General features: G+C 46.3%; 1 protein-coding gene across 1 annotated transcript in view; it reads right to left on the bottom strand.

The window, feature by feature from the left end:
* PLXNA2 (plexin A2) overlaps positions 1-22,961 on the bottom strand; it is a 222,361-nt gene that overhangs the window by 52,109 nt on the left and 147,291 nt on the right. Inside the window, exons 7-12 of the mRNA XM_003893167.4 lie at positions 22,745-22,898; positions 22,044-22,140; positions 18,808-18,922; positions 10,437-10,637; positions 8,512-8,608; positions 5,408-5,598 (exon numbers count right to left, since the gene is read on the bottom strand). Coding sequence (XP_003893216.1) covers positions 5,408-5,598; positions 8,512-8,608; positions 10,437-10,637; positions 18,808-18,922; positions 22,044-22,140; positions 22,745-22,898 — 855 coding nt within the window. The remainder of the gene's footprint in view (positions 1-5,407; positions 5,599-8,511; positions 8,609-10,436; positions 10,638-18,807; positions 18,923-22,043; positions 22,141-22,744; positions 22,899-22,961) is intronic.

The raw sequence follows: 22,961 nt of genomic DNA, 5'->3' as shown, positions 1-22,961 counted from the left end.
TTGATGCTTCTACAAGCCAAGGAATGGCAAAGATTCCAGCAACCACCAGAAGCCAGGAAGGAGGCCTGCAGCAGATTCCCCCTCACAGAGCTCAGAAGGAACCCACACTGCTGACACCTTGATCTTGAAGTTCAGGCCTCCAAATACATTCAGGTTGTTTAAGCCACCTGTTTGTGTTCTTTGTTAAGGCAGCCCTGGGAAACTGATATACTCGCTTGGAGTGAAGAAGACCTCTGTTATGTGAGCTCCAAAATCCCTTTACCCTCCCTGAGTTTATCTTTCTGAGAAAATATTCAGTCTCTTCCTTTACTGCTGGATCCTGCCTACTCATGGCTCCTTAAGAAATGTTTTTCTCTGGGCCTTCCTTTCCAGTGGGTGGCTCCTAACACCCTCCTCTTTGAGGTCCCAGCAGGTCCTGAAGCACAAGCTGGGGGAACGGAAACGTGGCGGGCCAGGCATCTCATGGGCTTTCCAGTCCTCTGCATGTCTCCTGTTTCTAGGGTTGAACAGGTGACACGTGCACAGACACCCATGATGACAGCTGGAAATGGGAGCAGCTCAGGAGGCCTCCCACGGGGGACAGCATCATTATCACACCACGAACTCGCTGAGAAGGAGCAGACGGTGAGTCCTGAGGGGGTCCTAACCTGAAGTTTATGCAAACTGTGAAATTCAATAGCCTGTACAACTTGTTCTACATGAAGCTGCCATAAAAGATGAGTCCCTCGGGGTGGGCCTGGTTGCCATGGAGAAGATGGGGTAAGGAGGGGTTAAGGAAGAACACAGCTGTTTATCTAACTATGTGTGCGCCCACTTCTTTTTCTAACATAGAACTCCTTTGAGATCATCTCATTTATTTCTCTGCTGTCCCAGGAAGGACAGCATCCACTCCAGCTTCCACTTATTTCCAGGTGGAGATTCTGCCACCCCCAACTGCCATCACAGGCCATCTTAGAATCCTTCTCTTTTCATCCTTCAAGAAGGATCTTTGTAGTAAGTGGCTTCTATTTACTGCACAGAGTGGCTGCACTAAGGAGGGCACCCATTCTGAAGATGAAGGCTGAGGACAAGGAGGTCTACATCAAAGGGTATGGGCCTCATGGAAGTCCGATGATTCAGAAGTTTGGGGAAAACATCTATGCCAGTGGAAAGGGATTAGCCAAGAAAGCTGAAGTAAAGAAAATGAGTTGGCCAGGCACGGTGGCGCATGCCTATAAATCCAGCACTTAGGTCGAGGCGGGCAGATCACTTGAGGTCAGGAGTTTGAGACCAGCCTGGCCAACATAGTGAAACCATGTCTCTACTAAAAATACAAAAATTAGCTGGGTGTGGTGGCACGTGCCTGCAGTCCCAGCTACTCGGGAGGCTGAGGCAGGAGAATCCCTTGAACCTGGGAGGCAGAGGTTGCAGTGAGCCAAGATCACACCACTGCACTCCAGCCTGGGTGTCCATCTCAAAAAAGAAAAGAAAAGAAAAGAAAAGAAAAGAAAGGAAAATCTCCTTAAAGGTTACTTTTAGCAAATTACATATTCTTGCTGAAAACACCATAGAGATGAGATTGTGTCCTTCTCAGAGCATTCTATTGAAAGGTACATGAGGTTGATTTTTCCCATTACTGGCTTTGTTTACTTTGATCAATTGGTTTAGGTGAGGTCTACCACGTTTCTTCACTGCCCGGTTACTATTGTTCTTGTTATAATTAATAAGTATCTTATGGGAAGGTAGCTTAAGGTTATGTAAATATCCTATTTCTCATCACACTTTCATCTACTAATTTTAGTGTTCATTGACCATTCTTTGCCTGAAACAATTATTACTGTGTACTTTGCCAAATGGTGGTTTCTATTTCTGTAATTCCTTCTACATTTTTTAGTTGGAATTCTAGTGTAAAGAAGAGTTTTTCTGTCTATTTATTTATTTAGAGACAGGGTCTTGGCCGGGCGTGGTGACTCACACCTGTAATCCCAGCACTTTGGGAGGCCAAGGTGGGCGGATCACTTGAGGTCAGGAGTTTGAGACCAGCCTGGCCAACATGGCAAACCCCGCCTCTTCTAAAAATACAAAAATTAGCCAGGTGTGGTGGTGCATGTCTGTTGTCCCATCTACTCAGCAGGCCGAAGAAAGAGAATTGTTTGAACTCGGGAGCTGGAGGTTGTAGTGAGTCGATTGTGCCACTGCACTCCAGCCTGGGTAACAGAGCGAGGCCCTGTCTCAAAAAAAAAAAAAAAAAAAAAAGTTAAAAAAGAGACAGGGTTTCTCTGTCGCCCAGGCTGGAGTGCAATGGCATGACCATAGTTCACTCTAGCCTCAGACTTCTGGAATCAAGTGATCCTCTCACCCTAGTCTCCCGAGTAGCTAGCACTACAGGTATGCACCACCACATCCTGCAAAATTTAAAATTATTATTATTATTTTTTAGAGATCAGGATTCTGCTGTGTTGCCCTGGCTGCTCTTGAACTCCTGGCTTCAAGCAGTCCTCTCAGCTTCTGCCTCCCAAAGAACTGGGATTACAGGCATGAGCCATCGTAGCTGTCCCCCCATTATTTATTTAGTTGTTTGTTTCTTTTTATCAGGAAGAACCACAGATTCTTATTCTATTGGTGAAATCCACAGCTATCATTTTTTATGTTCTTGCTCAAATTGCCCAGATTCGGCCTCTGAGATCCCCTTTGAGTTGCCTCAGGTGCCCTTTTGATAGGTCCCGTACAGGTAATTTTTGGTACTTCTTGCCAAAGAAATACATAACCTGAATTTGATCATGAGGAAACATTAGACAAATCCAAATTGAGGGACATTCTACAAAATAACTAGCCTGTGCTTCTCAACAGTATCAAGGTCATAAAAGACAAAAAAGGACTGAGGATTAAAGGACAAAGGAGACATGACAATAGAATGTCACATGGGATCCTGGATTGGATCCTAGACCAGAAAAAGGACATCGGTGGGACAATTGGCAGAATGTTAATAAGGCATGTATATTAGATGATATTATTGTATCCATGCTAATTTCCTGATTTTGATAATTATACTATGGTTATGTAAGATGTTAACTTTGGAAATATGGGTGAAGGGTATATGAAAGTTCTTTGTACTATTTTTGTACCTTTTTATAAGTCTAAAATTATTTCAAGAATGAAAAAGAAAGAGACAATGACTTTTACAAGGAAAGGAGGATGGGGTGGGGGTAGGAGAAAATGAAAAGGAAAAAATATCGAAATGAAAATAAATAAATGAAAGAAAATATTCCAGATAATCATGAATACAACATTCCAGGCCTGGATGCTCCCTCCCCCATGTCCTGTTCAGAGTGAGGTGCCCCGAGTGGCTTGGGACACAGCATGGATTTGTCTCTCTCCAAAGATGCTCCTTCCTTTCTCAACAGCCTTGACTTGAAAAGCACCAGCAGGAGATTGGGGCCTCTGATGCCTGCTGATATGTTCACTGGGAAAATCAATTACAGCCTAATTACCTCAGGGGGTTAATTAGCCTCGTGTAGCTTGGGTGTCCTCTGTGAACAGAGCAGCCCATCAGCCCCCAGTCAGTGAGCAGGGGCAGCTGAGGCAGAGGTTTCCCAGTGAGAAGCTTGCCTTGGGGCTGGAAAGGGGCCCCAGCCAGTCGGGAAGTGGATGGTGCAGCTGCTGGGGCTGGCAGAGGCGGGTGGTGCTGATGGAAGCAAGTCTCTGCCTAATTTAAGCTCCCCCACACCACGGGTGCCCACAGATGTAGAGACTGACAACTGCAGCAGCAAGAATTACGGAACAGTGCAAGTTCTCAGGCCAGCAGTGGCCGGAAATCACTCGAATCAGGGAGACAGCACGGAGCCCTGAGCAGCTCAGGAAGCTAGCTGTCTGAGGGCAGAGGCTAGGGCACCGCCAGCAGCCCCTGCAAACTTTCTCTTCCAGAGACCTAAAGACACAGGAGAAAGTCAGGAGGCACCATCCCTGGTCACAATCAAGAATAAAATGGGATTGAAGTAGCTCTGTCTTTGAAAGGCAGTGTGTGTGCTCTCCTAACTCCTCTCTGCATGGATGAATGAGGGCCTGGAAGCAGTAAGCACTCTCCCACCGACAGCCCTGCACTGTCTGGGATATGCTGCCTTGTGGATGGATTGCATCTATCTGGTCCAGGAGAGGTTAAGGAAGGGGAAGCACCTCTTCTTCTTTAATGTACTTGGGAATATTGTGAAGAATTTAAAAATGGTTTTATAATTAAATATGAGTTCAAATACTGGCTCTGCCACTTATCAGCTGTATAAACTTGAGCATGTCACTCAATTTCTCTGAGCCTCATTTTCTTCATCTGTACAACGGGGGTGAGAATACTTATTTCCCATAGTTGTGAGGATTAAATGTAATTTACATACATTAAATAAATAATTTCTACCTCTTCAAATAACCTATCTGTAGGTTAGCAGCACCCATTCCATCTTAAGGGTTTCTTTTAAAACTGATCTGTGGTTTTGATACGATCATAGAGATGTTCTAGAAGTTTCCCAATATTCTGTGATATAGGTGAGGACAAGAGTTGCTTTCCCTGGCCAGCCCGGAAAACGAAGCAGGGAAAAGAATGGTGCAGCAGCTCAGGGAAGAGGCAGAAAAGGAGCAGCCCCTTCCTCCTTTCTTAAACACGCAGACCACCGGGTACCTGCCTGGGCCTTTATTCCTAGTCACCATCAGGAAGGTGCAGTTAGTTTCAAAGTATGAGTGACAGTTATAGACTAGGGAGCAGTGAAAAGGGAGCACAGAACACAACCAGAGTTAAATACAGCGACTCCTCTCCCAGGCTATTTGAAACCCAAGCAATTGCATTTTCATCCACATTATCTATTCATCTTCCTTTGAAATTTGCTATTTTGGAAACATCATTTTTTCCCCAGGATAATTAACTTCCTTTTCTTTCCATTAAAATGCATGCAAAAATTGGGACAGGGAGTAAATCCTGGGAAATGGCACGGTGGCTAATGCAGTGCTTGCCTTTACTCTCCTCTTCCGTTCTCAGCTTTGCAACTCCGAGCTAATTGCGGCTCCTGAAATCACATTTCTGCTGAGAAAAGCTAAACCTGTTTTCTGAAATGTTCACCCACCATGGAGCCAATTTCTCCTCCTCACTTGGCTCAGCCAGCCTGGCAGGGAGACTGGGCTGGCTCTGCCTCCCTTGTCGTGTGCACGTGCACACCAATGCACTTGTACATTCATGCGCAGGCATGAGGATGCGCTTCCATACGCTTACCTCTTATACCTAGACAGGGGCCGTCGAGACACACATAAGAGGTTTCCTACACCCCCAACATTAAACTCACTCTACGCCAAGAATTTGTCCACAGAGTCTCAATTTGCACTCCTCTCCCACTGTCTTGGGGTCAGCTCTTGGCTGCCCCTTCCTACTCTAGGGACTTGGAGGACTTACCTCGGTGATTTGAGGGTTGGAGCACTTGACATTGTGGCTGGACCAGTCGAGCCAGGGGCTGGAGGGGCTGGTACAGTGCTGGTGGAGGGTGCACCTGCGCTCGCCGCTGCACCAGCCACACTCAAACTTCCGGTCGGCCTTGAGGCAGAGGCCGCAGCTCTCCCGCTGGGCTGCACACTTGTAGAGATGGACTGCAAAGAGAGCAGGTGGTCACAGATGAAACCAGAAAGGGCTGCTCACAATATGCCCTACTCTTGCAGGTGTGATAGAAACTCTTCCTCACCATGGATAACACCACTGATCATCATTATCATTGCAAGAATGACTGATGGGGAATTAATAAATTGAGCCTCTTACCAGTCACTTAAGGGCACTAGGAAGCATAATATTATTTAAGAATTCTGGCTCTAGATTGAATCAGATTAGGGCTTTAATTGCGGTTTCACTACTTCCTAGCAATGTGACAAAGGATTTCACTTCCTTGAACTTCACTTACCTAATCTCTAACATGAAGATAATAATTGTTTTTTTGTGAGGTTGGGATAAGATACTGCATATTAAGTGTTTAGCACAGTGCCTGTAACATATCTGATGCCCTATACATGTTTATTATCTTTTCTTTGAACTTGTGCTATATTCTTATGCTGCCTTTTCTCTTACTCTCACACTCTCACACTCTCACATATGGTCCTCATGCAGGAAGTAAGGGCTGCTTTCCTCCATTGAAGGAAAAATAAGGCTCAGAGAGAGATAATGACTCTTAGAGCTTAGTAAGATTAGTGACCCAAACTGGAATCTTCAAACTCCCACTTGCTATGCTGCTAAATGGTAGGTCTTGGGAAGAGAGGAGTCTTGTCTGGCAAACTGGAAATTGCATGGGTTTGAGAGAGGAGTCAGCTTGGGGTTAAGGAAAGGCCAGGTGGCTAGCAGTGGGGGAAGAATTGCTGATTTAAAAAAAAAAAAAAAAAAAAAAAGAGGGTGACACAGTCTGTTCACAGCCCTTATGAATTGAGAATATGTCCCCAGAGAAGGCAAACTGGCTACTTAAATGGTAACATTTGGAGTGTGCAAACCCTTTGTCTTTGCTTTTGTCTCCTGCTGACTTATAAGTGCTAGTATAACCAGCGAATTAGTGGAACTGTGCTTCAGGTTCAGGAACCTGGTCTTAGCTCCTTGCCTGCTGAGATTTCGAGTTAAAAGTAGAATTCTCCAAAAGCAAAACACGTAAAACTCATTTTTCCACTCTTTTGGACAAGCACATATAAGCTTTCAGGACCAGGTGGTATGCCATTGCTGGAAGTGAGATACATGCCCCAGGGAAAGTGTAATTTTAACATTCTTCCCATAGGTCTTCATCCTGTTCCTCTGCTGTGTCCAGTATCCTTTAGTCCCAGCTGCAGGGCCTATATTTAAATACCCTCATGCTTATCGCTTTGTAAGGTAGAGGAAAGGAAATGGGAATCTTAAAATGAATGAGTACACACTGAGCATCTATAAATATGTACCACATGGTCCATACCCATGAGCTCATGTAAAGGGGAACAGCCATTCATCTGAGTTCACACAGCTGTAAGTGAAAGAGCCAGCAGGTGAACCCTGCTTTGCTGGATTCTAGAACCTAAGTTTTTAAACAGTGTGGTCCTCTCCATCCAGCCCAATGCGCAGCCTGCAGTGACACTCAGGCTGGCGGGTGGAGGTGATACGAATGTGAAGACAACACTGTCTGTGCACTCTCAGAGCTTCTTCAACATTGTGAGAGTCACAAGCAGAGTTTCTGATGCAACAGCTTGGATGTGGCTGCTCTCTAAGCTCCAGGTGCTAAGGCAACCTCTGGGATCTGAGCCCAGATTCCCAGTAGGGAAAGTGTCTCCTATGTCTTAACAGTGAGAAAGTTTGGCCTGGGTATGAGGAGAAATAGAAAAAAATAATCCTCCTGGCTCAGTTCCTTTCTCCCAGTCTAAGTAGCCTTGATTTTAATGGCAGCATTTGGGACAGGGAGCTACAGCCCTAAAGATGCTGAAAAACTTGCAGCCCCTGCTATGGCCTTGCCGACTACCCCATCTCCATTGGCTGACTCCTCAGGTGGAAGCAGAGGCTTGTGACAACCCTAGCTACTTGAAATGTGGTGAGACATGGGGCTGAGGGTGGGAGAAGGGTAGGGGATAGGAATGTATTCCAGAGGGGAAGGAGTTTAAATCCCACAGTGGCCTAAGCAGCAGATCCTCACAGTGATGTGGCTCAGTTTGCAAGCTCTGAAATTAGACTGTCTTGCTTCCAATCCCAGCTCTTACTATCTGACTCTTGGCTCATTTCTTAATCTCTTTGGGTCTCAGTTTCCTCATCTAAAAAATGAGAATAATAATAGTACATACCTCTCAGAGTTATTGTGATGCTCAAGGAAAATAATTTCTAATAAATTACTTAGTGAGTGCCTACCCATCATGAGTGCTCATCATATTGGAGTCACTTTTATCATTCTTGAGAGCAGGGTGGAATCTTGGTATTTGCTGCACTGAGGGTCGGGCCTAACTGGCACATGGGAGGAGCTCGACATGGGTTTATAGGACAATGAATAAAGGTGAGTCTCATGGAGCACCCCTCCTTCTTCAGCCAGATCTCCTCCCTGAACTTCTTTGCTCCAGATGTGAGCTGGACTCTGCATGCGGCTCTCCCCCGCCCACCTCAGGAACAGGAGGGCAGCCTTATAAACCTTCTTTTGTGCAGTGATCATGACCAGGGCCAAGGACAGGGGAACAAGAGCCTGACTGGAAACAATATCTCCATTTCCAGGGAAACTGGCCGGACGTTCCTGCCTGCTGTTCTCCTAGGTCAGGTTCCACAGACACTTCAAAGCCTGCATGAGCCAAAGAATAACGTGGATGGGCCGGCAGCCGCCCGGCGGATGCTCTGGTTGTAATAAAACAGGGCTCCCAACAGGACTCCTTTGATGGCTCCAAATGTTGCTTTAGGATCCTCTGAAAGGTTCCGCTGACAGAGGGAGTGTATTATTCATGGCACAGCGGCTGGCTGGCTCTGATCCCTCCGGCCCCAGTCTTTCCCGGGTCGTGAAAAGATCAAACTTCTACCTGGAAGTAGCCGCTTACCTTTCAGGTCCTGAGGGTTGTCAATGATGAAATTGCCATTCCACACCACGGCGAAATCCACGGCCAGGTTGCTGATGTCCATGCCATCATACTGGTACTGTAGGGAGACGGGCAGAGGCACGGGGCTCACGCGACTCTCTATCACAGGGGTCAGGGATGCAGGGAAACCCTGCGTGCCGCTCAGATTATTCCCGTGATGCCCTTTCCCTGGATCCCAGTCACTAATGCCAATAGAATCCCACCCAAGCCTCCTAGGTTGGCATTCAGTGCCCCGCATAATCAAATGCAAACCGACTCCTCCAGCCTTCTCCTCCACAACTCTCCTGTGGAAAGCTTTGAATCTACTGTTCTCCAAACACGTCTTCTTAAGCCCGTCTCTGTCTTTGTCGAGTTCCTGTCTCATAAGGAATGCAACCCTCTCCTTACAACCTCCAACCTTTTAGCCCACCGTATTCTTCCAGCCCAGCTCAGCTCTACTTTCCCCAGCAGTCCTCTCCGACGACCCTGCAGACCTGTCCCAAACTGTCCGTCCCCTGGTGTTGCCACTTTCTGTCTTGCACTGGATCTGCTGTGCCTCTTTTCATGTGTCTCCATAGAAAGTCCATATGTCTCTGGAGGCAGAGGTAATGCCCTCTTACTACTCTTGTAAGGCCGAGAGTCTCATCAAGCAGTCACCCGGCCAACCCCTGCGGTGGCCCTCTATTTCCACACGAGCCTTATTTTAGCCAACGGTCCACTAGGGAGAAGCGCCCACAGCTTTCTGGGCACACATCTCATCAGCCCTACCACTAAAGTCCTCTAGCTGTGGCCAGGAGTTTATGACTTTCTCTCTTGTGCTGATCCCACAGAAGACATGTATGCCCTTCACACACTTCAGAAATAACACCCCTGGGTGGCCAGTCCTGGCACCCTGTGAAGGAGACCTCGGGGCATCTCCCCGATCCCCCACTCTTCAGCTCTGAAGGGCATGTCACTGTCAGCCTTCTGCTCCCGCCCTCCCCTGCCCCTGCCTCCCTTTGTTGTGTCCCGTTTCTTTCTCATCTGCCTTCCCCTTGGGCTTGGCGGCCTTCTGCCGATTACAAATTCTATCAAGCGCCTGTGACCTGGGAATCTGACAGCTCCCTGATAAGAGGCCCAGATTCCCTTTATCTCTCCCAGGCGAATTAGCTTCCCTCAACACCTTTGTCACTTCCTCCCCTCCCGCATCTCCAGCTGACCCCCCACAGTGGGAGACAGGGAGCTGGCAGACAAAAAGATCTTCTTGGGGTTAGTATTATAATTAAACACCTCATGCTCTCTGTCTACCATTCAGGATTGGTTTAACCCTTGCTGCTCTTGAAATTCACTGCTTCCTCCTTCCCCCTCCTCCCACCTCCCCTCTTCCCATCGCACTTCCTGTTCCTCTCTTCTCCAGCTTTCGCCTGTGGAGCACTCTCCCGGTGATTCACTCCCTGAACAGGGATAGGAATGGGGTGTGGGGTGGAGTTGACTTGCTCTGGCTCAAGTTTCACTGAAGACAAAAAGAGGTGCTCTTTCAACTTCAGAAAGGTCCATGATGTGATTATTTGACAATGCACGCCTGTATCAAACATCTCATGTAGCCCGTAAATGCATACACCTACTGTGTACCCACAAAAATTAAAAATAAAAAAAAAATTTAAATTTAAAAAGTCAACTTCAGAAAGGGCACAAAGATCTCAGTGTCTGCCATGAGGGTCCTCATGAAACTGTCTCCTCTGGCACCAGTCACCTGCTCTGCTCTGGCTCAGCGGCTAGGGTGCTGGCTGGCTCCTGCGACCCTGGGGATGTGGGCTTACCCTGTGAACCTTGAAGGCTCTGGAAGCCAGGGCTGGCCACACTGAGGCCCCAGCACGAGTGTGAGAGGAAGCCCTCCTCCAGGCAGGGCCCAGCCTGAGTTCTCTTACCGAGCTGTTCTGGCACTGAACGCTGGAGCTGTTGAAGCGCAGGGCAGGGACCCGGTGGATGGCCCCTTGTATGTTGAGGACACACTCATAGCCTCGCTGGCCGGACTGCGGCTGGGGCAGGTTTCGCGCCTTCAGGGTGATTGGCTTTACCTCCCCGACTGGAATCAAGATCTCCTCCGTGGGCACCAGCTGGGGACAGTCCTGGGGGAACACACGAAGAGGCTCCATCGGTCCCCTGTTCATGCTGTACTACATGCCTGGGCCAGGCAGGCCCCTCTTGTATCAGGCGGGCTGCCCAAGAGCAGAACATCACCTCATGTAAGGCCCGTGGAGTGGGCAGGGAAAATGGAATCGCTCTTAGCTTCTGGGCTTTGATATTGTCATCCCCATCCCACAAGTTGTCCTGTATCTGCTGTGTGTGTTACAATGCAGGAATTAATTTTCAAGCACAGTGTGGCAGGCTGTGGATTTTATCTCCTGAGACACTGGATAAAAGAGCCTCCACGTGTCCCTGTCCCCAACCTGGCACCCCTACCTCTGGGTTTCATCTCATTTCCCGGCTCCAGATACTCGGCCCCTTGCATTGTCCAATGCCTGGGGCGTCCGTTATCAGCAGCTTCAGCTTCCCAGCATCGACTGAGCTGGGCTTTCCAGAAGGTGGATCAAGCCCTCCCAGCAATACTCTAAACACTTGCTCTGATTTTTTTTTTTTTTCTTTTTTTAAATCTCATTTCATTACCAGGCCCTGCGTGAATGCCATGTTGTTTTGGAAAACAAAACCAAAAAGAAAGTCTTGGTAGGGAGGGGCTTTGGGAAGGACCATGAGAGAGAGACAGTGAGAAAGACAGACTGATTTTCTGGAGTTCCATGACTAGATGCTGATTCTCCACCAGAGGTCAAAGGGCCACCCCACTGTGCCAATCTCCTCTTTCTCCTTCTCTCCTCGGGAAGATGAGCCCAGTAGCCCCTGGCAGTGATGATGTGGGAACCACCTCCACGGGGAATCACTAGCGAAATTCTCACAGAAGGCTTCCCTTTCTCTGTCCCCTTCTCCTGGGCAGTCGTTCTTAGGGGGAACTTCTGGGAATGTCTGGGGGCTGATGCTGCTATAGGGCCTGCAGAGAGTGTTACTGGTATTGATGCCAGGGGCTAAGATTGCTGGACTTCCTACAAGGTGTAGGATGTGTTCAATGACAAAAATATTGTCCTCCTAATGGCAAATGCAATAATTAAGAAGCCTTGTGCAATGCCAGCACAGCCTCACACAGGGAATCTCTTGTGGCCGCCTCTTGTCACGGTGTGGCTCAGGCTGTTGCCTCTTTTCTCTGGGCCCCATTTGCAAGCCATTCAGCATCTAGCCCCTGCCTACCTCCCTCTGAACTCTGTGGTTCTTGCACATAATAGTCCAGCCATACTGAATGTACGGTTAACTCTGAGATTCCGTCTCCCTTACAGGATCTGCCTCTGGCCCTTTGAACATGCTTTCCCATCTATCAGAAACACTCACTCCTGCCTGTCTTCCTCCTGCTGCTGCCTGACTTCAACCTCTCTTTCCGTTGATTACCTCTTCTTTTACTTTTTTGTTTTTTTAATCATCACCTTCTCTGAGAATGAATAATTGATTACCTCTTAATCAGCCTTCAAACTCGGCCCAGTTTCTTCTCTGCAAGGCCGTCCCTGACCCTGTCCCCGCAATGGCTTCAGGATGGGTTATGAATATTCACCCATGATTGCTTTTGACCCACAGAATTACAATTTCTTGATTTGCTTTCCTCACTGGGCTGTGAGCTTCTTGAGGATTAGGCTGCATCTTACTCACCGCCATCTCCCCAATCTTTCTGCCAGTGCTCGACATGTAATGGACGCTTGGTCATTGCTTGTGGGAGGGTAAATGGAAAATAAAATAAAGCGACCTGTGAAAAAATCTTTTTTTTTAAGCTCCAACTTTGTAGATTCTTTAGAGATGAGGTAAAGCCTGCCTTCTGGACTTGAAGAGACTTGAGAAGGCATTCGGTTCTCCAAAGCCGGAGTTGGAAATAGTCATAGGTTTTGGAGTCACGTGATTTCTAAAGTGGCATGTCTGCATTTACTAAGGACAATTTATGAAGAACTCGATCCGGGGGAAATTCTGCACAGAAACCTACCTAAGAGGGTCTGGACACACCTGCAGGCTTACTGGTGTCATCCTTTGTCAGCTGGCCACCTGCATGTGAGGACTCCAGGCAGGCAGGGCCTCCACGAGAGAGAATCATAAGGCAATCCCAGAACAGATGGGTCCCTGTTTAGGAGCCAGTCACTCAAGCTGCCAACTCATAAACTTGCTCTTTACTGCACTTTTACTTTCATTCCCTACAGGCACTCTTGACAGACTCTTTCATATATTTATAGCCAAAAAAAAAAAAAAAAAGATGAGCACCACTTTAGGGAAGCCCAGGCATCTCATGGAAAAGGAGATAACACTTCCTGTTAGCAGCTAAAAAATCTCCATCAAATCTAATGTTAGAATTTAAGTTAGAAATAAGGCTGAGGTATAATGGTCTCTCTCTCTCTCTCTCTCTCCGTGTGTGTGTGTGTGTGTGTGTGTGTGAGAGAGAGAGAGAGAGAGAGACACAGAGAGAGAGTAAGAGAGAGAGAAATTTTCTTACTCCAAACCAGCTGATGAATTGTAAATGATGAGCAGTTGTTTTTCATCTCTAATGAGCTTAGACAACAAATTCAGATTTCAGTAGCAGGATCTTAAAGATGTGCTTTTGGAAGTATGATGTCTGGGGTTAGTAAAAAAAAGATTATTGAATCCTTTTAACTTGGACCAAAAAAAGTATACTTTTATATAGATGTTATGTGTAATACCTATATATAACACAAATGTTACCTATATGTAACACACACACACACTTTCATCTTTTCGGCTTGGCTAAGTCCAGTCCAGCCTGGAGGTTGGAGAATCATGAGTAGACTTTATGAGTACTATTATATGAGTTTTTTTTTAAGGGATTCTAGAATTTTAGGATATTTCCCATGGTCTGCTGTTTCAGATTTTTTAGAATGAAATTTAAGGATAACAATTAGGGTCTTCCCAAATGCTGAACTAGGCCCCAAGATTGCCCTCGTAGAAAAAGAAAGTCTTACGCTTTGTTTCTTTATTTGGCGATTACTCTCAGGTCAGACAGAATAGGATTTTTTCCCTTCTATTCTCTAAGGCAAAGGAAAGAAGTGGTTGGTGCCCCAGGTACACTTTCTTCATCTTGAGAAACGGGTAGATACAGGGCTTTCGGGTTGTGAGATGATTCTGGTGAGTATATTCATGAAAGATCTGTGAATCTTGGGTGGAAATTGCAGTGGTAAGGGCTGAAAGTGGGTGGAGGAGACTGGCATCCCATAAAATAGCCAAGTTGTTGAAACTTCAATATCTGTGGGGCTTGAGGATGGTGAAGGGTTTAATTAGATACAATGAGGCCCCTTCCAACCTGTTTGCTTCTGTGGGTATACACACACACAAGCACACACATGTGTACATACACATATAGTACCTGTCTTATGAACAAGAAAGCAAATCATCCTAAGATGCTTTTCCTGCAGAATGTTAAGACTGTTGTTCACATTCTTAAAATACTGATTGCTACCTCGGATCCTCACAGCCTTCTGAGTGATCTCTTTGGGTCATCTTCGTTCTCCTCTGTCTCTAGGCCAACTGGAGCCAGAATCGCCTCCTCAGCAGCAATCTTAGTTTAAACCAAGACTTAAACTTGTGGGAATATCCCAGGGGTGGAGGTAGGCTGGGGAAGAGGAAACAGGTGCAGGGAGAGCAGGGACCTTGGTGTAGGAGCCCTACTAGTCTTGGGCTCACACTGCCCACCTGTTTAGCTGTGCTCTGCCAGCTTTCTGTGCTGGGGACCCTTTAGCCTTCTGAGGCAACTTCTCCCATGTGGAAATGGCATTATCTTCACCCACTGGACTTCAAAGAGAGAGCAGCCAGCATCCTGGGAAGCTAATCGGATTTATTTGGTTCTATCTTTCCCCTGGGACAGGGCATAAAGGAGATATTTATGTATCTACATCTCACTAGGCCTGGTTTAGCTATGGAGGGAGATGAGCTTTAAAAGCTGAAAGCCATACATCTTCCCGTACACACCCGCTTGCTAACACCATGTCACAGCCTGATCTGGCCCAGGGAGGAAGAGATTTGGGGGGGCCCCGTCAGAGATCTGCTGGGCTCTGAGCGCTGGAAAGGTCTGACTCATTACCTTAAGAGAGCTTCACAGATGGTTTAATTGAAAGTCAGTTTCCTCATCTATAAAATGGTGCCAATAATATCTGACAAACCTAGATTGCGTGAAGGAGGAATATCAATGTGTGTTGTAAGTGGTAATATGCTGGATTAACAATTGTTAATATTACTGTCTATTCGTTGTGTGTGTGTGTACGCGCGCGCGTGTGTGTGTGAATGCAGAATCAGTGGACTTTAACTTATTCAAGTTTGAAAAATTGTCTCTGAATCCTAATTTCTGCATTTATTTGATGATCATAGGAAAGCTGTTTAACTTATTTAAGCCTCAGTCTATTCATCTATAATATCCACTTCATAGAGTACTTAAGGTTAAATTATATATATATGCTGCATATATAATAAGTATTAATATTTTTATTTTTGACTTGCATTTGCTCTAGCACAGCTGTTCTTCATTGTCAAGCCTAAGGATGGAATTGGTCCATCAGGCTTCTGGAAAGATGTGGGCAGATTTACCTCACATGCTGGCTGTCTTTTTATCTGGAAATGGCACCACTGACCCATCTTCTATGGGCAGTTTCTCCATCTGTGGAGATGGATTTGTGCTGGCCCGTCCATAGCCTGAACCCTAATGACCAATAGTGAAGGACCAGGTTGAAGTCAGGCCAGCAAGTGTGGCTGTGACCATGGAAACAAACAAGCTCACAGGCCCTGATTTTCTGTAGAAAGCATACCGTACTCAGCTTTTTTGGATGCCTGAGTTCTCTGTAGCCTTGGGCAAAATCCTGACATTTTTAGCTTTCTGGCTACTACAGATGTCAAATATAAATTACATGAAATTGCAGGGCTGTTGTGAGAATCCATTGAAATTCCAAATGTCAGTGGTTCTCAATCTTTAGCCTCATCTGGGATGTGTCCCAAGATTTTGAATTTCTATGAGTTCCCAGGTGATGCTGATGCTGCTGTTCCCTAAGCACACTTTGAGAACTTCTGGCACATGTGAAGAAATTATAAATGTGTGATACATTAATGTTGCTATATTAATCAATGGAGCTAATCAGTTATATATTGTTTCTAGGAAGCAGACAGACATAAAATTTTGATTCAAAGTTGGGAAGGGAGGCTTACTGGAATTCTAAAAGAGATATTCTAGGAACCCCTAAAGAGACAGCTAAGGGATTTCCAGTTAGCTGGAAATCTAGGGGATTCTAGTTCCGCAAACTACATCTCTCAGCTGGGATGCCTGAGAGAGTAAGGGACACCCTACCCAAGTTGGGCACGTGCATCTTTGCTGTTCCTCAAATTTTCAGGGATAGGGTTCTCCTAAAGCAGAACTTTGGACAGAAAAGAGTGGGGCCTGGCTGCTGTTTGCTGAAAAGGAACATGTGGCCGGTTGTGGTTAAGAGCTAAAGCAGTATTTTAGGAAGCCCCGGAAGTGGCCCTGGCAACCTCGCTGAGAATCTGCATCCTGTTTCCTTTCCTGAGCAAAGTTGGGAGCTGGATGGAGTCTGGGCTTCCCTCACAGCCCTCCTGACAGTCAATTCCTGGGGCCATGCCAGGGACCAATGCACGGGAGCGTAAGAGAGAGAGCAGCCATCCACCATTCCTACTCAGGGCAATGGGGAGATGAAAGGAGACAAAGGGGACTGCTCTTCCCCAACCCTAAGACACAGACATCAAGGAGAGAAAATGAAACAAAAGGAGGTGGGGAGTCTCTGAGTTTGCCCGCAGGTCCCTTTTGTTATTAATTTAATCCTGAGTTGCAGGGAGGCAACAGTTTCTCTTGGCCCAGCCCTGGAATGTTGAATCTCTCATCCATGGCTGACAGGGAGCTGTATTTCAGTGACTTCTGAACGGTGTGAGGAAGGCCAGGCCTGCTTCCAATTAGCCTGCAGGGGCTCAGCTCTCTGGCCTCCACACACACCCCAGCAGAGTTTATTTATCTTGCTTTGAGTGACACTCTCGTGCCCTTGCTCCAGCTGCAGGTCGCTTTCAGGCTTGGCTTTGGGTTTCTCTTGGCCTGAGGCGGGCAGCCTCAGGAGAAAGTGGAGCAGCTGCTCTTTCTTGTCTAGATTTGTACTTCACCCAATCTCTCTGTATCCTGGGGGCCACCTCAATCTATTTTATTAAGGAACTTTCAAAGTGGTCCATGTCAAAGTTAGTTTCTGAGACTGTGTCTCACACTCTCACTGCCCAGACTTCACCCCTGCGCAGGCCTCCCATGATGGCACTGCTGTTCCTGGCTAGGTCTGCCCCTCTAAGCCATTCTTCCATTGGCTCCCAAGCTGTGGTGCCCACTCCCACCCCTCCCTGCAGTTCTGCCCTTTTCTCTGAGTGAGAGCAGTTTCACACCCTTGCAGAATTCCAGGGCTAGAATTAATCTCCAGTGTCCAGGAAGGCTGGTGTACGGTTTTTAGGGCAGCTGCATCAAAGCATACCAACTGGCTAGAGGAAAATGCTTTTCTGAAAGGTTCTCAGGGCACTAGATGCCTAGTTTCGTCATGCTGAGGCACCCGTGGATGGGTCTGTTTGAAAAGCCACCTGTGGCGCCTATGTTTTTCCCTTTCGAGACAGGCAAATTCCATTTTTCTGACTGAACATAACACCTGTTGTTTCATAAACGAAGAAGAGTTCGAGGGGGTATGTGTTTGAGAAACATTTCAGAGTCTATTTTCTTATGCTTAGCCATGGAAGCAACCAGCACTGCTATCAAGATTAGAAGACACGAGACTCCATTACTTGAAATCTTAGACAAATTGACACAATTGCCATCAATGGGATTCAAATAGAGATGTCATTGGTTCATCCATTCTTTCATGCATGTATGCATTCTACAAACATTTGCTAAATAAGACACTGAAGATTTAAAGATAAGATGTAGTCCTTGCCTTCAAGGAGCTTGTAGTCTAGCGCAAGAGGAAGATGTGTATAGAAAGGCTATAGTAGGCCGGGTGCGGTGGCTCACACCTGTAACCCCAACACTTTCAGAGGCCAAGGCAGGTGGATCATGAGGTCAAGAGATCGAGACCATCCTGGCCAACATGGTGAAACCCTGTCTCTACTAAAAATACAAAAATTTGCTGGGCATGGTGGTGTGCCCCTGTAGTCCCAGCTACTCAGGTGGCTGAGGCAGGAGAATCGCTTGAACCCGGGAGGCAGTGATTGCAGTGAGCTGAGATCATGCCATTGCACTCCAGCCTGGCGACACAGTGAGAATTCGAATCAAAAAAAAAAAAAAAAGACTACAGTAGTATATAAAAATGCTACATTTTCACTTATTACCATTTTTGGATTTTCTAAAATATAGAGTAAGAGAGGAATATGCGTATATGCACACATGCATTTGGGCGACTACGTAAGGTCTCTATAGTTGTTCAAACCCAACTGGCCACCCTGGGGTACGAAAAGCATTTGACACAAGAAAGGGAGACTGAGCAACCAGGCTTCACTGTCCTGAGACATGCTATGAATATGTAAGAAAGTTGACATCAGTGAATAATCATTGAATGGAGTATCCATTAGAAAGATAAGAAATTTGATATTTCACTGTGTTGCTCACAAAGGTGTGTCAGGCTTTAGGGACGGAGCTTCGACTATAATAAAACAGGACTTTTAGCAATGCCTGGTTCTTTTCACTAGCTGAATTTTTCTCACTTTCTACAAGGCCACCCACCCAGTTATACATCAGAGTCAAAGAATCACTGAATTTTAGAGTTGGAAGAGAAGTTGGCATGAAAGAATGGTTGGGAGTGAATGTTCTATTGAACTAGACTATGTCTGCAGCCAAGCAAAGGGCTAGACTCAAAGAATAAATGCCATTCACTACACTCTTCTAGACCAGGGAGTCTGTTTGGTTGAATATGTTTCCTCTAAGCTTTCAGTCTCAACCCCCAGTTACCTTTGCGCTTTTGAATGCATAGAGTCTTAGGAGTCTAGTAGATATAGCCTCTGCCTCTGGGGTCATTTGCTGCTACTTTTTTCAGCTTTATAACAACAGGCTTTCTAGCATGTAGAATTTCTGGCAAGATGGCCAAGATGGACCAGGGCAAGAAAGTGGCCAAGCCATTGGACTGACCATCTAAGGAGGGAGGGGCCACTCAGACTCACTGGGAACACTGCCATGTTAGGGTGAGCCCTTCTTACCTCTGAAATATTGATCCGGCCCTCCTGGAAGGAGCAGGTGGTAGGGTCATGAGTGCAGAGGTTGCGGTACTTGCACCAGTGGCAGCGGAAGGCGCTGTTGACACAGGACAGGCACCTGCAAGGACAGAGATGGTGAGAGGCAAAGAAGAGAACAAAGAGGGAAGGTGGCATGTGTCATGATAGAAGTCTGTTAACCTGTGTTTAAATCCTAGTCTCATTCTCAGGAGGGAAGACTGGTGGGCCATCCTTTAGCCTCGAGAATTGTGGATTCTCCATCCATCATATTCGTGGGAACAGAAAATTGGAAAGAAAATGAGACCAGATAATAGTATAGTATAACTTTTACAAAGCAGGGGTGTGCTTGTATAAGCTCATGAGAACTTTTTATTCACATTTTCAGGGATTTTGCAAGCTGGTAGACATCACGGTAGTAGTTTGAAATCGGCCATGGTGGAAATAGTTGCGCCACAGAATTTGGCAATGCTGCAAACTAGGTTTTCTTCTGAATGCTGGTGGCTAAACATTTCCCAATATTTCACTGTTTGTAAAGACAGGGTAGCCGACAGAGCACAGGGAAAGGAATTAGGCAGATCTGATTATAGACTTGCCTCTGCCGCTGACACTGGGGTCACGCTGAGTAAGTCACTTCACCCTCTGAGTTGGAGTATCTTCATCTGCCTGTAATAAAACATTCCTGACTGTGCCACAGGGCTGTTTGGTGTCAAATGAGATAATGTATAGAAAATGATTTTGAAAAGTGCCATGCTAAATGTGAGTATTATTGTCAAGTGCTTAAATTACCTATTATTTCAACCTCTTAAACAACATTTGAGTGTTAACGATTGGTTCATATCATCTGTGTTATTGGGCTTGGGGGAGCTAACAGTATTAAGTGGTAACTCTGTCCCACTCCCCCAGGCACGGAACAATAGGATATGTGTGTGGTATGTGGTTTTCTTGCCAGGGTGAGCACTTCTTTACTTCCAGTTTCACCTGGAGACTGTGTATATTCTTTTGGCTCTCTGTGTGTGATCAGGTCATTGTAATGGAAATGAGTTTTGCAGGTGGGGTTAGTCTTGCTCCTCCTTGCAGTCCCCCTACTCTAGTCTTTCACAACTAGGCCAATCTGGAATGGACAGGACCAGGTCTGCAGTCTGGCGCCACCTGGTGGGGCTCTGATTACATTTAGGTGGTTGGGGCTTGATCCAGGGGTCACCAGCTCACAGGTCATACATAGTATGTTAGGTTTGTTAGCCCATTTACACTTCATCTTCCCATGCAGAGCATTTTTATCCCATTCTCCATTGCCCAGACTTTTTTAGCTTCTGAGCTTCATGCTATCTCATGTACTCTCAGATAGGCTGGTTCTTGGTAACATCTTAGATTCAGCAAATAAATAATGAAAATGGATCAAAGGCCTCGGGAGGATGGTTATTGGGGCTCTAGCTACATGTGGCTCTTCCACTGGCTATCTTTGTGACCTTTATTGTAGCACTAATCTTTCTGTGGGTCTCAGTTTACTTTTATTAAAGTAAATTATTGAAAGGAGGGGACTATGCTTGATTCCATGAATTTTAACTGAATTCCAGTAAAGAAGGGCAAGAGAGACAGTGTTTGGCATTAAAATGGAATCTTTGCTGTCAAGGAGACCTGCTTTTTTTTTTTTCTGTTAAAACTTGCTGCCTGTGACAGCATCTGTGTTGCCATAGCAATACATATTTGAAAGTGGTGACATCATACTGGGTTGCCATGGGGATAAGATTGCTCTCACAAATAATAGATTCCATCACCACCATGTTGGAGTTTGAGAAGGAGGTAAGAGGTTCTGTTGCCAAGATGCTTGCCATTCCCAAAGCAGGGTTTGCTGGGATTCAAATGCAGTGGTTAGAGGGCAACTTTGTCTATTTCAGCTTCAGTCCCTTTCTGGCCTCCCTGGTTCCTGCCAGGCCTTTTTAATAACTTGTTCTGTCTTTCTCAGTACATCTATTTATTTGTCCCAATGGGGCTCCTTCCTTGACTAATGTAGAGACCAAAGAACTCCAGAAGATTATTCTAATTATGAAAATCAAATTCAGAAAAATGGAGAATAAGGAGGACTAGCTTATTTGCCTCTTCTAATGACTAAAGATTCCTTTAGGGTTTAGCTGCAAACAGACCCTCTCCCCATCTTGATTGCTGAGTCCATCATGCCCATAGCTTGGACCCTACAGACTGGATACCCCTGAAGTCCTGACTATGATATGGATCCCAAGTGGTTCCTGCCCTGGGCAATAGGAAAGATGAGTCCGTAAACATTGCGAATCACTGCCTCCTCTGATATGGAGCTGTTCATTGACCTTTCCCCTTGCTGAATGTCCAGGGTTTTTGGTCCTATGACCCTTATATGGCTCTATTACAGAGGCCTGTGCTTCCTTCTTTCTAAACCAAATGGTGTATGAGTTCCCAGCTTCTGTGGAAAGGGTCTCAGTTTCTCTACCAGAGAGGATCAGCAGAAACTAAATAGGGGTTTCACTCCCTCCATTTCTGCTTTTTCCTTGTGAAATGTTCCCAGCTTCTCACACAGTTGTGGAGTCTTATAGCGTGTGGGCACCAACTGGCAGACATTCAGCTGCTGGAATGGCTGGTGAGGTCAGTAGAACTAAAGTCAAGCCACACTGAAGGCTGTGGTTTGGCCTGTCTGGTTTCCCTTCCTCTGAAAAATTTTGAAGGATGTATTTAAAAAATGATGGAGTGAAGGCCTCCGCTCTACCTCCCCCTAGAGGTCTTTTTATCATGTGCTGAGAGAGGCTACTTTCCCCCTTCCCTGCTCCTCCTCTGTGGGTGACTGTGTGCATAGCTGAGTCCCTATCTCAGAATCCCTCTTCATCAGGTTGTGGGTGACTCTACTCACTGTCAGCCTCTACCTTCAAAGTCACCACCAACTGATGGAAAATGAAGAATTTTTTTTACGGTTCCTGTTCTATGACTCTCTTTTTACTATCATGGCCTGAGAGTTGGGGGTTAGTTGTGTTGGGGTGGCGTCCAAGGATTCAGAGACTATAGAGAGTAAATACCATTTGGTTTAATATGGTAATATTTATGTATAGTATTCTGTCCAAACAAAGTGTCAGGCCCCATGGGGAAACTGTGAGGTGACTACAACATGGTTCCTGTCCTAAAGGAGCTTAGCATCAAGGGGGAGAAACCCTAGACCCACATCCAGACCCAAAGCAAGACCCTTTCTAATAAGGACTTACAGTTGGTGGGCACTGCAGTTGTAAAACTTGAACTCGGTGCTGACAAATATCTTCCCTGTCTCCTTGGACCTCAGCTGTAGCTCCAGCCCAAACCAGTCTGGAAAAACAAACAAAAAAGGACGGGGTTGGGTAACAACGTGGGGACCCAGTGGACAGCCACAAAAATAAAATGTAAGCCATGAAGCCACCACAGGGCTCTCTTAGGATGCAGATACTATGTGGAACCTGCCTGAATCGTCTCTTCTCCTCCCAAGGGACTCTCTTTGGGTAAATACCAGCCCACCCCTCAGACCCAGACTTCCTTTGCCTGCAGGGAGGAAGAAGAAGAATTCCATGGAGCCCCTTACGTTGGTCAGCCATGTTCCATTACTGAAAGGATTTCAGAAATATTAGGTCTGAGCCCCCAGTTCTGTGGAGAGATCCACTAAAAAAACTACTGAGGGAAGCCACTCCATTCCTGGGAAGGACGGGCTTTCTGGAAAGATGCTGTGTCCTGTGTAGCCTTAACTTAAAGCAGAGCAAGGGTTTTCCTTCCTGAAATTCACTTTGGGGCATGACAGTTTGCTTTCAAACTTAAACAAGTTGTCTAAGCCAATATTAGTATCTTGTATAAGAAGACTGTGTGCCTGGTTCTTGTGACCCCAGCTTCCTCAGTATAGAGAAGCCCCTCATTTGTGGCTCTCATGGCAGATACTTCTTACCTTGATCCAGTGGGATGACAGGGACATCCTTGGGCCCAGGTGAGATGCAGATGACCTGGCTCCCTGACACCTGCCCCTCCACCTCTGTCAGGTTCCCAAAGGCACAAGCGATACCCGCAGATAGATCAGGAGCATCACTCACTATCAGGCTGAGCTGTGGGAGGAGCAAAGAGATGATGCCAAAGACAGACCTCAGGAGACCTGGGCTCCAGGCCCA

This window comes from Papio anubis, chromosome 1 (genome assembly GCF_008728515.1).
Source record: "Papio anubis isolate 15944 chromosome 1, Panubis1.0, whole genome shotgun sequence".
NCBI classification, from domain to species: domain Eukaryota; kingdom Metazoa; phylum Chordata; class Mammalia; order Primates; family Cercopithecidae; genus Papio; species Papio anubis.
The sequence above is the reverse complement of the archived record's forward strand: the minus strand, read 5'-3'. Positions and strand labels throughout refer to the sequence as shown.